General features: G+C 40.8%; 1 protein-coding gene across 1 annotated transcript in view; it reads left to right on the forward strand.

The window, feature by feature from the left end:
- AFF3 (AF4/FMR2 family member 3) overlaps positions 1-15,404 on the forward strand; it is a 691,724-nt gene extending 676,320 nt beyond the window's left edge. Inside the window, exons 16-21 of the mRNA XM_019523849.1 lie at positions 1,125-1,261; positions 3,435-3,506; positions 6,222-6,315; positions 9,275-9,324; positions 9,468-9,682; positions 12,872-15,404. Of these exons, the coding sequence (XP_019379394.1) occupies positions 1,125-1,261; positions 3,435-3,506; positions 6,222-6,315; positions 9,275-9,324; positions 9,468-9,682; positions 12,872-12,993 (690 nt within the window). The 3' untranslated portion in view covers positions 12,994-15,404. The remainder of the gene's footprint in view (positions 1-1,124; positions 1,262-3,434; positions 3,507-6,221; positions 6,316-9,274; positions 9,325-9,467; positions 9,683-12,871) is intronic.
- Positions 15,405-17,404: the final 2,000 nt, after the last annotated feature.

A 17,404-nucleotide genomic window follows, 5' to 3' on the forward strand; every position in this document is an offset into this window, starting at 1 on the left:
AAAAGTGGGGGGAAATTTGGAGGACAGAGGGGGCAGAAGCTCAGCAACTCTCCACCCATCTGCTCCCCCATCCCCCTACCCCCTGTCTCTCCTGCCTCCCCTTTCACCCCTTTCCCATGCCCCCTTCACCCCTGTTCCCTCCCTCCCTATTCACCCTATCCCCATCAATCTTTCGCCCAGCTGTTAGTCCAGGACCATAGCGTCATGGATGATAGCTAATCCACCTGGAAACAGTGCCTTCTGGGATACTGGAGGACTGCAAAGTGGTGTTTTTATCCCAGGTGAACACCCAGAAGTTAATTTAACTCTAGCTATGTAGCACAATTGAAAGATAATCCTCACCCTAGGTGGCACAGTTTTAAGACACCTAGAGGGCACTTAGCACTTGTTAACAAGCCTTAATGGGTTATCATTCAAGTTTTAAGTTCTTTTAATATGGTCTAATTGTAATGTGTAATCTCACCCAAAGGTCCATCTCTATCTTTTTCTAGATCTTAGGCTCCTTGGGTGCAGCTTCATATGCAATTAATGCACCTGAATTTTCTAGCTGTATCTACAGGTACTAGAAAATAGTGCATTAGACTAATCTACTGCACAGTAATTGCTGCACATGGGTAGACACTTTACTGTGCATTAGATTAGCTTAATGAGCAGTAAAGCATCTTGTTTAGATGCATCCCCTGTTTATTTTCCTTTAACCCTATAGCAAGAGCCCAAAAAGTTTTCAATATTTGCTGTTGATTTGTCCTAGTTACAAGCTAATCCTTACCTTGCTTTGTTTTACATTGAAAGATATATTAAAATGAGCATGGCAAGTTATATGCTTACTGGATTGTAATATTTTTTTCTTTTTCTGTTTTGGCTCTGATTCTTCTGCAGCTTCTATTCCTAAATTATCCATACATATTTGTTCAACTTTATTCATAAATTTCTTTGACTTCAGGATTTTCTCTCTTACAATGTTCCTTCCTCTTTTCAATATTTGTAAGTCTTCTGGATTTTGACGGTCCATTTCACATCAGCTTGAGTTAACCTTATCTATGCGTAGTTTGTTCTAAGATCCCTACATTTGTAACCATAGTGTGGTGACTTCAGTATTTCTGTGTCCTTATTTTATCTACAAGGTGGAGAAATTTGGAAAGGCACTTAATTATGCTGAAGCAGCACTGTCATTTATTGAATGTGGAAATGCTATGGAACAAGGTCCCATGGAATCTAAATCCCCTTATACAATGTACTCAGAAACAGTTGAACTTATCAGGTAAGAATGGGGGTTGGGTATTTTCTCCACTCAGTATAAGTAAGTTTCTTCCACACTGACAAATGAACACACGAGAATGCCTTTATACATGGGCCGATATTAGAGAGAAGAATATTTACAAAGCCAGTTCATCATTTAGAGCAGCCTACGTGATTCAAGCAATTGTTAATGTAATTATGGAGTTTCGACCATTTGGTGATCAGTTCTTACCCAGGCCTCACTGGGTGCGTCCAGACAAGCATGCACGTGCAGTTTCTGGAATTGCAGATCTGTCTGTGGTGCTGCAAACTGCACACACCACACATGCAGGCATTTTCCATGCTGTTAATTTGCAACGCAGTGGGGTTTTTTGACACCAGGAGAATCCAGTATTAAAGAACCCATGGCAAAAAAGTGGGGTGGCACATGTGGAAGTAGTGTGCACTACCTGAAATAGCTATGGCTGGCAGGGAGCTGCCCCTCCAAACTGGGACAGCTCCCCCTCCCTGTGCAGATCAGGGCTGCCCCAAGAGCAGGTAGGGGCTGGCACCTGTGGGGGCCTGGAGCTCCCCCTGCCTGCAGCAGGGTGCAGAGCCTGTTAATGGCCTGTTAATGTCTGTTGTAGCTTTCCCAGACCCATGGAGATCAGGACACATCTAGGTCAACCAGGAGCAATTTGCTCCCAGTCATCATCTACACATGCACTTTGGCACATTAGTTTAATGTGCCATTTTCTAGTACCTGTATCTAATTGCTATTCACATGTAGATGGTGACACCTTACTGCCCATTAGATTAGTCTAATGTGCAGAGCCTGAGGCTGAATAGATTCTGTCTTCACAGGTTAGTCTAAACTGCGTAAATTAAACCAATAAGCATGTGACAGACATTCACTTTTGTTTCTGGAAATGCAGCCACATGCCTGCAGTGGCTCGGCCCAGAACTAGAGGGCGCTAGAGCACATCTCCCTGCACAGCTGGAACAGACAATTTGGGCCAAAACTAGCCTGCCCTCCTTGTTGGGGAGTGGTTTGCAGGGGTGTTGCAAAGCATCCTGGGATGCTGGGGGACTGTGAGTTAACTTGAATGTGGAGAGGATCTAGGACAGAAATTCAATAAATTTAACCTAGATCAGTTAAGTCTGATGTTACATTCATTCAGGTTTATCTTAAACCATTTTTAGCCATTTTGAAAGTAGTTTATGTGCACTGAACTTGTGTTGTGTTACAGATTTTAACCAGTTTCTGATCATTTATCCCAGTTATGTGTAACTTCTTTCCCTAGCCACAGTGTTTTTATGGCTGTAATTCTGGAACTGAATTTTGCTTGGATGTCCATATATGCAAACAGTGAGCGTTGTGTAGTTGTTAAGTGAATTATTTATCTGCTTGCTAGCTGTGGTCCAAAAACGGATCTGGTTAGTCATGAATGTTTGGAGAAAGAAAAATATTCACACAAAAATATTTGTACTGATGTCAAAGTAAGAGTTTGGAAACCAAGATAAAGATGAAATCCAATCAACTAATTACAGGAAACAGGTATTCTTCTGGAAGCAAGCCCAGAAGTATTATATGCTATGCTGATGTTATTCACTGCTCAAGTATTCAACTGAAAGTTGATATTTCCAGGAACTGATTTGTGACTAGATAGCGCACACATTATTGCAACAGCAGTGCTACTACTGTAGGCTTTTAATATTTATAGAATTTGAATGTAATGTTGTATGACCAAAATAGTCTGAGCCACATTCTCCCTTCTGCTGTGCTTGAAGGAGCAAACCTGGGTAGACAAACTGAAAAATATGCCATATGAGGACAGTATTAGAGCACTAGTTCTGTGCCATGCCGCCTTTTGCCCTCAAGTACAGTGGAAACCTTTTTGAATGGACTCCCTGCAGTTGGGGTTCTCCCCAGCAGGAGAAAAGATTTTAAGATGACACCATAGGGAGAGGTAGGGAGCAGAAAGACATCTAAAGGAGTTACTGCTGCTTGAAAAGAGCAAGAAAGCAGAGCTAATAGAATAGCTCTGAAGCACAAGATGAAAAGTAGAAACTTATCAATTCATGATAACTAAGAAAGTAAATGTAATAGGGCAGATCTCCAAATGGTATGAATCAGCATAGCTCCATAAGGAGCACACTCAATAATAGAAAGTGGTCTCCTGTTAACTCACATTGGCTTTTCCCCTTTCTTAAAGGTATGCTGTGAGACTAAAAACCCACTCAGGCCCTAACGCCACTCCGGAGGACAAACAGCTCGCAGCATTATGGTTGGTAGATCAATATTTCCTCAAAAGCCTTCTTTTATGCAGTGAGTCAGTCCTTGAAAATCAGATACTGACTGCAGTCTGATAGGGGTTTTTATGTCATCTATTGACACCAGGAGAATACTTCCTGCTCCCAATGTCATCTCTTTTCAACTTAAATTACTGTGGCTGGTCTGCATTCTGTTTGTGTAAATAAACTATTCATATTTATTGGCTATAACAGGTGAGTTGTGTTTCAATGTAACCAGTTTTTAAGTGCCTGCAGGTCTTTCATTTTATGACTGAATTACTTTAATTGTAACAGTATCTCAGTAATTTCTTTTGTCTTACATGTTAGGTTCAGTCATCATAAATTATACTTATATTAAATGAGGGGTTATTGTGTTGATAATTAACCAATTTGGATTAAGTCTCTGATTTAAAATTTCCAGATATATGCATTTAATTTAGACTTTATAAGGCTGAACATTAATAAAAAAAATGTTATTAACATTAAACTTAAATGTTAACAGCTATACAGCTAATACATGAAGTACCAATTACATGGTTATTGATTCTCAGTAAATGGTTTTTTACAATCAGCTGGTATATTTTTAACTTCTAGTAGCCATCTGTTAAAATACAAACTAAATGTGGTTTTAGAATCTGTAAGTAAAAACTCTTAATTAATCATTCTATATAAAATGAACAAAGTATCATTAAATACATGTTTTAAAATATCTCTCTCTCCTTTGTCACTGTTCTGGCATGCAGCTGGGTGCATTGGTAGATTAACAATAATTGTTTCAAGAATGTGTAAATGTAAAAACAGGTACAAATGGTTAAAAAATGACCCTATCTATTTTATAAAGTGTTTCCAGAACTGACATAGTGTTTTAGTGTGTGGAATTTAATCCAAATATATAAAGTCACTGCATCTGCTTGAACAGAAAAGGTCAGAGTGAGGGAAAGGAGATGAGTATTCCTTCAGCAATGAATAGCAACCCTAACTCACCGTCTGCCACATAGCAGATGAGCTGGCATCGTTTGCATATGTACTGTACCTGTGAAGGTGACAGAGTGAGAATTATGATGACTCTAAGTCTATTGTATCCTCCCACTACATCCAATGCAAACTGGGCATAGTGCCACAGAACTATTGCATTTCATTCTGATCTCCTAGGGAAAGACTTCCCTCAAGTGGTAAAAGAGGTAAATTTCAGCTTATGAAGGTTGCTGATTTCAGAGGGAAAACAGAGTGAAAGTGAGTTTTAATAACTCTGCTTGAGTTTTTAAAGTAGTTGGTAATTTTGAAGGCCTTGATTTGATTTTTTTGGTTGCCCAAATTGGCTCCGCAAGACATTTAAAAGGAGTGAAATTTTCAGAGGGTGAGAACTCAGCACTTGCAAAATTCAAGCCCCTTTCTACTTGTCTCCCTGGGCACCCAGAATCATTAGTAATCCTTGAACATAGTTTCTGTGACCAAGTGGATAAAGTTCTGCAGGTTTTTTATTTGTTACATACAGGCTGTGTCTACCTAAGACACTTACTGCATAGTAGCTTGTTACTCCTGAGCAGTAGTTCATTACTACTGCACAGCAGCGTCATGGGGCATGAACCATGATATGGCGGTACTGTGCAGGAATAACGAACTACTGTATAGTTGACGTCACCACGAAGCTGTGTGGGGACACTACCGCCAGTTACTGCCCACTCATTTAGTACTTGGGTATGCAAGTACTAAATGACTGCGTGGTAACAACTGCGCAGCCAGTGTCTCATGTAGATACAACCACAGTTGAGTGATCTTGTACTTTGGTTTAAAAATATCATAGCAAAGACTAATTCTTAGTTTTGAACCAAATATCCTTTAAGGAAAAAATAAACATAGGTGGACTACATAGAAATCCAAAATAGAAAATAAAAGATTTTGTAATCTTGGAGTGCTTGTGATCAAGTATTGTGTTGTTGTTATGTTTAAGTCATGTCAATTAGTGTTACAGTTTTTCATGTGTACGGCATTAAAAAGTGCATGGCATATCACAGAAAAATTAGAGACAGTTAGTTAGATCCTCCCCTCTGTTCAGGCTACTTATTCTATCATCTGAAGATAACTCCTGTGCAGGAGAATCATCAGGGAGTCTGGTATCCCTTGAGAGGCATCTGTACCACCTATGTTGCTCCCAGTAAAGGCACACAGGGAAATGTGGGCAGATGTAGGACACCACTGTTCCCTAACAATCTCCAACTGCTGAAAGAGTCCAGCAGGAGCGTGGACATCTGACATGAAGGAGACCCAATGTTACTCTAATTTCCTCCACAGACTGACCTTATAGCCTTATAGCTCCAGGATACAGAACCACAAAGGCCACCTTTATGCTTATGCCAAAAAACTGAAACCCTTTGGTCTCAGCCTGCAGTGGGAATCTCATTGGCAGACCCCCTCAGTCAACTGCACAGAACTCATTGCAGGAGTGAAGCTTAATGTTTGATCCTGCAGACAGTTCTGTGCAGTGAATTTACTACAAGCTGGGCAATGTGTAGACTAACATAATCTGTAGAGTTTTCAGGATCTACCTTACAGGAACCTTACTAACGCTTAGAAAGATGTGGACAATTATGTGTAGAATCAAGCATGATCATAATAATCAGCACCAGAATCTCAGTTCACCTTTCCACTGATTTTCAGTTTAATTATTCCAGATGCCTTTTACATTGAGTTTTCTCTTTCTACTCTAGTTTCCGCTGCTTGGCCCTTCTGTACTGGAGAATGTTCCGACTCAAAAGAGACCATGCTGTAAAGTATTCAAAAGCACTTATTGAATATTTCAAGGTACTTTCTTGTTTTATGACATGTTTTAAGATAGCTAAAATGAAATACTGCATCTTTTCTAAAGTGTAACCTAGTCACTTAAGAGCTTAAGTGGAAGCAGGTAATTTACATGCTATATTCACAATGGCACAGGTATCTAGTATACACACCTTACAATGTAATGAGGAAAGACCAACTTGCTGTGCCATGAAACAGATACATCCAGACCATTCTCCCTTTTTTGTTGATCTCCCAGTGTTTTTTTACAGTGCTGTTAGCTCTGCTCAGAATAGATTTTATGGCATTCGTGGTAAGAATCTATTTGAAGGTTGTACCTTGCTCTTGATTTCACATGGCTTGAGGATTTCAGTCTAAAGCAGTCTATGGAACAAGCTGTAGGGTTTCCCACTGAGGACCTGAGCAGGCAGAAAATCTCAGAGTACACCCACCACGAAGGTATTGGCAGCCAGCTCTGAGACTTGCATATGAGCCTGTTAGGACCCTCTGGATATGTATACATGTGCCCCTGGCTGCACAATTGTTACTGCACAGTCATTTAATACTTACTTCAGTACTAAAGTACTAAATGACCGCACAGTAACCACCGTTACTGCACAGACCCAGTGGCACTAGTTGTTTCTGACCCTACTGCGCAGTAGCAATGAGCTACTGAGCATCGTGGTTCATGCCCACTGATGCTACGTCACTATAGGTCATCACTATAGCAATGTAGTGTCTTGTGTTGATGTACCTTACAACACTGCCTGGCTCTGCTTCCTGTTTTGTTTTCCCCTCTGGCTCCTCTCCATTCTCTGTGCTCTCAGAAGACTGTACTTGCTGCTTAGTTTGAATATAACAGAACGTCATGCAATATTTCAAATTTGTTTGCCCTGAACTGGAAATATTTGATTAGAAAATATCTGGAAAACAGAAATTTCCAGATGGGACCTATACCAAAGTCAGTCAAATTTTGGGCCTATAAACATAAAGATGACCTGTATTTCTTTAAAAAAAATAATAATAATACATGAATGAAAAATAAATAGAGTTGAACTGTTTCCAGCATTCAGTTTGATTTCAAAGTCAAAGAACTCTGACCATATATTCACTTTAGAAATTCTGAGTAGTCATGTGGTCATGTTCTTTTTATCTTTATTTAAGAGGCTTTCTTCCCAAATTCAGATACCTTGTTGATGAAAAGTTCCAAATATAAGAATAAGTTTTCATGACTAAATCATAAAATAGACAAAAAATCTAACATATCCTATATTATCACCATAGTTGCATCTAAAAACTGAATTATGTACACACAACTAAACTTGTTTTGCTTCTCTACCTAATTTCTTTATTTTAGCTGTGAAAAATAGGTAAATATTGTAATACTTTTCCCTACCAATTCAAAGAATGCCTGCACAAAAGTTGGATGTTCCATCTCTCAGCCAAGTAAAATGTCTCTCAGTAGTATAAAAAAAATTCTACACAGTGGAAAAATGGTGCTTACATTTTGCAGTAGTCACATTAACTTCATACAAGAAAGGTTTTTTATTTTGCAGGGCTCCTGCTGATACAATGATACTGTAGATTCACATTAGAAAGTATTCTTGCTTTTGAAGTTAAAGTTTAAAAAAATCCATTTGCCATCTTCTGCAGTGGAAAATAGCGAGTACTACATTCGTTTCATATATTTGTATGTAAAGTCTTTCAAAACCAAGTGATATAAAATACTGACTACATTAAAGAACTTCCATATGTACTATCACTTGTGGAAAGAGTTTAAAACTTGTCAAAGACAGTTTCAGGGATAGATGCATTTTTCTTTTTAAAAAGAAATACGATTATTTCAAGTTCTTGTTTAACATTTTGTTTTGATCTTCAAAAAAAATTAATGCACTGAAGAATTTTAAAATGTTAAATATTCAAGGGGGTTAGAGATTTTTAATAACATAAGAAATTCAATTCAGTTCAGTTCAGTTCAGGAAAGTAGAACAAAGCCTACAGATGAATCAATAGCAATGGGCTACCCCACCTTCCTGATGCCTGACACTATACTGCTATGATTTTTGTTCCAAGGAGCTTGAAAAAGGTGTATAATTCAAGTATGACAGATTATTTAAATTTCAATTGTAAGAACGCATCACTGTACTTTAACTTTCACCTTTCCACTTTTTTCCAGCTCCTAGATCAATAAGTTACATACCCTTAGCTCCCCTTACACTTCAGAAAGATAGATGTAAGTAGCTCTGAAATAGGAGCTGGCCAGAATACAAGTATTGTATATTTTAAGGGTTTCACTGTTTTGTGTCATTCCCTAACAGAATTAAAACTAAACTTTCCAAAATTTGGGGTGGAAAATGAAAACAGAGAAAGCTCCATCTTGGAAGAGCCTGTTGCTCATAAGTATAGACATGGGAAACTTAATAGAAGTAAAGAAATTATCTTTCACAGTATTCTTAGGACCACTACTAGAAAAAGAGAGGCTGGCTAGATGTTCACAGTGTCCCCTACAGACCTTGAATCTCTGAAGTCTCCAGATTATCTCCACATCTTTCTTGGGCCCTGAGGAGAAGAGGAAGCTGCCTAGTTCTCAACATGCTTAAAAAATCTTTCACTCTGCAATAAGATGATTATGGTCCAGTCTTCTCTCTCAGTACTTCAACTTGTTGCCTGCAGAAGTCAGGAAGGAAGGAATTATTTCTTCAATGCACAACTGGCCAGGTGTAGTTGGCCAGGTCACAAGTCACCTTCTTTCAGAAGTATCAGCTCTGCTTTAAAGAACTCCAGCAGAACTTAAGGAGATTTATCTTATCACTGCCTGCACCACTTCTGAATTAGTCCAAATGGCTTTACAGAATCAAAAGACACAAATACACTGTCCACACACATCACCTCAGCCTTTTCTGCCCAACTTTCTATGCTGTTTGTGTTGTTCCTTTCAGTTTTATTTAAATTTATATTCTTTGTCATTTTTTTTCCTCCGCAGAACTCATCAAAAGCTGCACAGGCCCCATCCCCTTGGGGTGCCAGTGGAAAGTAAGTTCAATTTTCACCCAGAAACTATATCTGAATAACAGTGAGAAATAGCATTTGCTCCTATGTAGCATATTGTAATAGTTCATATGTGTTTATCTATGTCATCCTCACGTGCAGGTATGCATTTTAATACTTTGTTGCAGGAGCACAGGAACTCCATCCCCCATGTCCCCAAGTCCTTCTCCAGTCAGCTCTGTAGGATCCCAGGGGAGCACTGGTGCCCCTTCCCCTTCCTCCATCATCAGCATTCCCCAGCGTATTCATCAGATGGCTGCCAATCATGTCAGCATCACCAACAGCATCCTGCACAGTTATGACTACTGGGAGATGGCTGACAATCTGGCCAAGGAAAACAGAGGTACGTAATCCAACATACCAACCTATGTTTAAAGTACATCTACCTGAGCAGAGTACAAGCAGAATCTGGCTTTAGCAAGACAAATTGTTGACCTATTTTGACAGTGATTCTTTCCAGAGTTGTATTTTTTCACCTTATTCATGGTCTGTCTCAAAATGTAGCAAAAAGCTGTTTATCTGCCTTCCCACTCTGAAGCAGCACCCTCTCACTATTTTGTCTCTTTGGCTGCTCAAGTCTCCCTGTGTTCCCGAGACACTCTAGACATATGGCAGTCAGACTAACAGGAATTAAACTGATGATCTTCTGAGCAAATTCTCTTCTTCCTAAAGAGGATTGTGGTGTCTCATTGCAGAACTATAGGAATGGTTCTCTTTGGTCTCACATTCTACTGTTACAAGAGAAAACTTATAGACTGCATCAGTGGTGCTTAACCTTCTGACCCATGGACTGGACAGTTGGCATGGGGACAGTCCACAGGCTGGATCCCATGCATGGGTCAGTCCATGGTTGTGACCCAGCACACCAACCCAATCTCATATACCAGATCTTGTCTCACAGTGCCCCCATACACCAACCTTGCCCCAGACCAGTGATCTAGTGCTCAGGGTCTCTGTCATCTGGCCTGTGGGGCTCCCAGTGGGTTTGGAAATTTGGCAACAGGTGAGTGGCAATTCGTTCCACTGCTTCCCTGCCACCAAATTCCTGGACCTATGGGGAGTCCTGCAGGCTGGCTAACACAGCTTTGCAGGCCAAATCTGGTCTGTGGGCCAGAGGTTGAGCACCCCGGACTACTTTGCTAGTATTCCCTTTTTAGGCTAACTCCTACATAACCTTATATTTGTGCATGTCTTGAACACAGAACTTATCTGTGAACATGTGGGATATCACCTTCAGAGCACCTTGACTTTGAGTAAATACCTGTGGTTTTAGTCCTATTGTATTCTTTATATCTTACATGGAGAGTTAGAGCTGGGGCTAAATCCTATTTCATTTTACATCCCAAAATGGCAGCTACCCAGATGCGTAAGTGTCATTTTTGGCACTTACACACAGCCTGGGAATCATGCTGAACAGCTACCCACATACTTGCCAGAAACAAATGGGGGTGGAAGAGGGTGGCCTCCCATGCCCCATGTTTAAGGTACTCACCCACATAATAGAAGATCCAGGTTCTAGGCCTCCTTCTTCTAGAGGACACCTGAACTTGTATCTCTGACTTTACACACAGTGCGCAAACCACCAGGCCCCATGTTAGGCATTATCCAAGCACCTCTGTAACCCTCCTCTTTAACTCGCTTCACTGTACTTAATATTCACTGAATACAATGCATAGATAAAAAAAGGAAGTTTCTGCCCTGTTGAGAGTAAGGGCTAGGATCCAAGGCCCCATCCCATAAAAGCATCTACCCTCTTCGCTATTTCACCTTGGCTTCATGTATTTTGCTGTCTTGGCTGTAGATTATCTAGTCCTCCCCTATTTTCAAGGGGAGGACTAGATAATGCCAACTGGTGGTTTTTTCATAATGATAGAAAGCATAAAATGTGGATTCAAAGCTCCTCTAGGTGAGGAGGTGACCTAGAACCTGGGTCTCCCACTTCCTGTGTGTTCCCAAACCACTGGGTTATTGAGCTAAAATATGAGAGGGCCCTCCATCTAATACCTTCTTGTCACTGGGTTTTGCCCAGCTACTGTTTCAAGACTTATGTGCTTACCAATGTAAGCATACAGCAGTCCACGAACCTGTCCAGTCAGAACACAGCCCTACTAAGCATGCTCTGTGGGTGTGTGGATGCCTATATCCACACTGTACATGGAATAGAATCTCAAGCTGCACATAAGTGCCTAGTGCATCACTTAGACTACTAGATAACTGCTATTTAGGGGCATAAAATGAAATAGGATCTGGCCCTTGGTGTATTTATGTGGCAACAGGGCATACATACAGGACAAATATATAGGCTTTAAATGGGTTTAAAGTTGGTTGGGGAAAAAAGCAGCTTTGCTTCCTCTATGGATGAATCTACATGTTCAATTAATGTGATACAATAAACTCCAGAGCTGTTTGAGCCAGTCAGCTGCTCCTGGGTGCAGCGTCTACACATGTGCCCAGGACAGCAGCAGCTTGAACCAGGGTGGAGCAGCCCCAGGCTCCAAGTGATGGCATCAAGCAGCAGAGGAGCTGGCTGGGGCACAAGGGCTCAGAACCTGCAAAGCGGTGGGGCCAGGCAATGGACAGCCCCCACACTTTAGCACTGTTGTACCCCAGCTAGCATTTGTCACCATCTACACTTTCCATCACACTTAATTGCAGTACTGTCTTATTGCAGAGTTAATTAATTTACTGCACCTTAATACTGGTGCACATGTAGATTGTGATGCTTTACTGTGGAGCTAGTTAGTCAACCCTGCAGTAAAGTATGTGTGTAGACGCACCCCCTTTGGCTTAAGCAAACAGTAGGAATGCTGCTTGCTGTCACTTGGCCTTGCCCACCCCAGCTAGCCTCTGCTCATCATAGCCGTGGCAAGAGCCTGATTCCAGGAGCTTTTCCAATGCTAGTTCATGCAGAATCCACCCTCAGCATGGCAGAGACAATTGCATAAATTAACAATATAGCTGCAGGATGAGATGTACATGCACTCCATGTGTTCCACGAGTTTTAAGGAGAATATCTTGAACTCAAGGAAGTTTCCATTCCTCACTTCCTCCAGCTTCATGGAGCTGCCTGAGGGAGGTTTAAAGGAGCTTGTATGGGATGAGAGGTAGGTGGAATATGCCAAATGGAGGAACCCCCTTCCAGAATTAAAGGGGAACAAGCTTTCAGTCCCATGAGCTGAATAAGAACTTGCCTGAGTAAACACTTGAGGACTTGGCCTGCCCTGCTTCACTTAACTCTTCTTCATTTTTCAGATAGGATCATTTTCAGCTAGAACTAATGTCTGTTTATGAGGAAACACATAGCAAATAATCCCTTTGTACATAGGATAAACTGACTTTAGTGGAAGACAGAAACAAAGAATTAGCTGTTCTGCTTTTAAAATGAAAATGGGTGTGGAGAACTCACAGGATCATAGGACTAAATTTTCATTTTCATAAACTGTTCCATGTGTTGTAAGTACTGAAAAAAAATCACATGGTGATAAAAAGCAAATGCAACTTCCTGATCCCTGTGTTTAATATTTTTCCATAGATTTTTTTAATGACTTGGATGCATTGATGGGACCTGTCACCTTGCACAGCAGTATGGAGCATTTAGTTCAGTATACTCAACAAGGACTTCACTGGGTGCGGAATAGTGCTCACTTGTCATAATGACTGTGTGCCATTCAAAGGAACTGTGTACTCTCCGATGGACAGTTCAGTTATTCTGGACACTGTGCTACAGAAATAATCTACCACAGCATTGATCCAAACAAAGGTGACTATTTCTTCAACATTGAACAGTATTTTTCAGAGTGTAGACATGTATGTGTGTGTATATATTATATACAGCTGTGTCCCTGCATTGTTCCATAATAGTCATCAAGCATCTTCATACTAGAGACAAATCTGATCACACTTGCATTTAGTGCATAAACACACTGTTTCTATTCTTGTGTTTGGAAACCAAAATCTTATGGGTTAATTGGAACAAGTACAATAAGCGCAATGGCCTGTATTCAGGAAGGCACTTAAGTATGTGCTTAACTTGAAGCATGTGCATAAATCCAATTGACTTCAGTAAAACTTAAGCAGATATGTAAGTGGGATCCTGAACTGGAGTGCTTTCTTGAATCAGGGCCAAGAGGAGGTTGACTGGCAGTTGGGATGCACATTCACTTGTTATTCCCCAATTGGGCTGGATTGATAAACTGCATAAACTATTAACAATATGGAGAGGGAAACATAGCTTTTTGTGCATGCATTTCTCTATTTCCCTATTTTTAAAGTGTATTGTCTCTTACTGAGGCTCTTTATAAACATTATCAAGCAAACAACCAACATACATGAAAAATATATATGTTGACAGCAAGGAACTAGAAGGGATTCTGGAAAGCTGTGTACTGGTATTGAAAGCAAGTAGTTAAAACAAAAATATGACAAACTGCAACTCATTTAGAAAAGAACATGTTTTTATTACACATGCGCATATACCAGTAATATTTGTTTGCTCTGTGTAGGAAGGCATCACTTTACTGCCTCCAGTTTTCATATCTTTTTCATCCTAAACTAGCCTGCTTGCACAGTTTCTTTTCAGCTGTATCAAGCCATCACAGGCAATTCTCTTTTATCTGGAAACCAGACTTTGCTACTCACTAAACTAAGAATGGATTCCTATCATAATCCCCTCACTCTTTATACATAATCCTCATCTAGGCTTTAATGTTTCTGATTTATGGGGTGTTCACCTGCAATAACTGCAATTTAATCTGGGTCAGTTGAGGTCAGGGCCAATTAATATCTATTGTGTTTCCAGTTTAGTGTTTTGGGACAGTTTTTTTGCTTAATTTCATTTTCATTCATCTGCTACCACGTGCTAGTTTCCTTTCTTTGTTTTTCTCCAAAATTAAATTTTATTGGCTATTTTGCGACCAGTTGCACAGCCCCTACTGCTGCATGTGGCTGCATTGACTTAGTTGGAATGTTTATTTAAGAGCCACCAAATAGACCTCTTTGTTGTCACCTTCTGGTTTATTTTATACTGATATTAGTGTCAAGCAGGTCCACCCCTCTCCCAAAAACAACCCTGTCAATAGCTACTGGTTAAGAAAAGAAAAACAGCCTCTTTCTAATATATAGGCCCACTGCTTCTTTTTTCTTATTCTAATAAATTATGTTAGAAACCATTATATCAAATGATCTGGTACTTTTTCTCATTAAACACGATTTGTGGTAACACAATATCTGCCAGTCTTTAGTCTGGTTGTTGCATGTTGCAAAGGAAATACCAATAGTTTGGAAATGCTACTTGATCTGATTACTACCTGATCCCTGGTTGTAAAGACTGCCAGGATTTATTAAACTAGGCAGCAGTTTAAGTTATCTTAATACTGTGAGCTATTCTGGCACTGCGAGGAGAGCAGGGAGAATTGTCCGTCAAATCAGATAAGTGAAATGCCTGTTAGATTTACTTCTGCTTTCTTTGATGGTGGCTCTGACATTTGTCTTTCGATAAGCTCTTGTGTTTGCTATTTTGTGTTGGTAGAACATAGAAGCAACGTATACGCCTTGCTTTACACAGATTTTAGTTTCATCATGCACTTGGCATTTTAGGTTTGTATATGGAAACGTGCATCATTTATTTTATTAGGATTGGGGACAGTTTTTTTTCTAATCATGATGAACCTTTAGAATGTGTATGGAACTAATATGTACAATAAGTTTTTAGGAGGAAGAGTTAATGTCCTTTTGGTTTAATGCGTTTCCTGACTACTAAGCAGCTCTTGTAAATTTTTGTCCTCTCTCATATGCTGCTCCACTTATTCCAGCTAAAATAATCAGATTCCATGGAAATGGTGTATTGTTTTTAGGTACCTTGCTGGTATCAGTTCTGTAGAACATCTAATCAGTGCACTGAACTAATGTTTACACCATAATCACTGTTAATATGAAAAGGTAATGCTCCCCTAAAGTCAGTGGAAGTTCACCTGTTTAAACCAGCCAGGAAATCCAACTGATTGTCTAGGGCAGGGGCAGGCAAAGCCTGGCCTGCAGGCCGGATGAGGACTACAGCGGACTTCATTTCCCAGCAGCCCTGGCCCACGTTGCAGAAGCTGGTTTCCATGGAGACCCCAGGAGCAGCAGAGCAGTGACAGCAGGGGCCAGGGTTTCCATGGAAACTAGCCCCAGCAGTGCTGGCTGGGCAGGAGGCTGGGCAGGGAGCTGCTCTGGGTCCAGGATCTTGTGGTGGTGACAGTGTGGTCTGGAGCTGGGGCAGAGCTGCAATCTGCTGCCTATGCAGCCCTGCACATCTGTATGCATGCAGTGAATTGCAGTTCTGCCCCAGTGGGAGGTACAGGCAGTGGATCATGGCTCTGCCCTGGCACTGGACCACCCTGTCACCACCTCAAGATCCTAGCCCCGTCCCAGAAGCAGCTCCCCACCCAGCCGTGCGCCCTGTCAGCGCTGCTGGGGCTGGTCTCCATGGAAACCCTGGCCCGTGCTGTCACTGCCTTGATGCTCTTGGGGTCTCCATGGAAACTGGCTGCAGCAACATGGGCAAGGGCTGCTGGGAAATGGAGCCCAGGCAGTAGCCAGATCTGCCCACCACTGGTCTAGAGCACTTCTTCTAGCTGGTCATTTTGCAGAGATTATTGTTCCTTCTGTATAAACTGTCTTATGTTACATGGTAGCTGTTTTTTAAATGGCCACCACTGAGTAGGGTGTGGCAACAAAAGACACTTTATTTCATTCTTTTGGGTGCTGATCCTGAAAAGGCTGTGGGACATCAGGACCTGATCCATTTATGTATATATCCTATTCTAGTCCTATGAATGTTAGGATCGATGTCCTATTATTATCCTAGTCCCATTAATGTTAGAGTTCCAGGGCCAGACAGGGTTAGAGTTGCAGCTGCCCATCTTTTGCTATTTTGTTTAGAGACTGTCCTTTTTTGGGGAGCAACATCTCACCAAGTTTGTTTTGACTCCTTGCTTAGAAGCCATAGATCATTAAGGTTCCCTTCTCCTCTACTGAACAATCCAAATGCATATTTAAATCAAGAGGTCAATTTTTCCAACTCCAGCTCAAAGGCAGGATTATACCTGAAGGAAGAGTTTTGGTTCAAAAACCTCCCCCAGAAACTTCTAAGTCTGATAGACAGGCTACCTGGTGAAAAATGTGGGTGGGCTGGGAAATCAGTTGGAATACCATCACATAAAATGTGTGCCAAAGCTGAGCACAGCAATCAGATATCTTATGCGCTCAGAATACCCTGAACCGCTCTATGGCAGAGGTTCCCAAACTTGTTCTTATTACGTACCCTTCCAGATTTACCAACTGCCCACATACCCCTACCAACATGTTTTATATTTCAACCCCTTAAATGCCAATTATTATTATAATAAAAATTAAACCTGCCGTAACACAATTTCTCCTGGAGCCCCCCCCGAGATGTCTTGTGTATCCCCAGGGGTATGCGTACCACAGTTTGGGAACCCCTACTTTATGGAATAGTCACAACAGCCAGTCCATGAGACATTCAGACACTCTTAGGCCTTGATCCTGTATGTCCTTCTATAGCAGCAGGGAGTGCAGATACACATAGCAGGAAGGAGGTATACATAGGCTCAAGCACAACTGAAATATGAAAATAGTCCTCCATGCTGTACAGCAATAAATCCTCAGCTCCTTATATGCCCATATCTTTACTGAAAATGTTAAGAGATTTGAAGGTGGCGAGGTTTAGTAGACAATGGGTATGTCTGAGGAAACCTAATTTTTAACGTTTCTATATATTCCTTTGCATGCAAAACAGGTGCTTGTTATTTGTTCCTCTTTTGAGCTTTCCTTTGGCAACTAGAAGTAACTTAGCACCCAGGATAGCTGTGTTCTCATAAATGCAGAAGCAGATTTTCTGCTGCGCCTGTACTATACTTGCAGCACTCTCTGCCTGTACTGGGCAGGATCAAACCCTAAGTGTACATACACACACATCTGTATATACTGTATATCTAAAATCAGAATAAATGTTCAGTCAGCATGAAGGATATTATTAGTGCCTATCACTGATCATTGGGGACAT

Source organism: Gavialis gangeticus, unplaced genomic scaffold (genome assembly GCF_001723915.1).
Source record: "Gavialis gangeticus isolate Ggan-Ray unplaced genomic scaffold, GavGan_comp1, whole genome shotgun sequence".
Taxonomy (NCBI): Eukaryota; Metazoa; Chordata; order Crocodylia; family Gavialidae; genus Gavialis; species Gavialis gangeticus.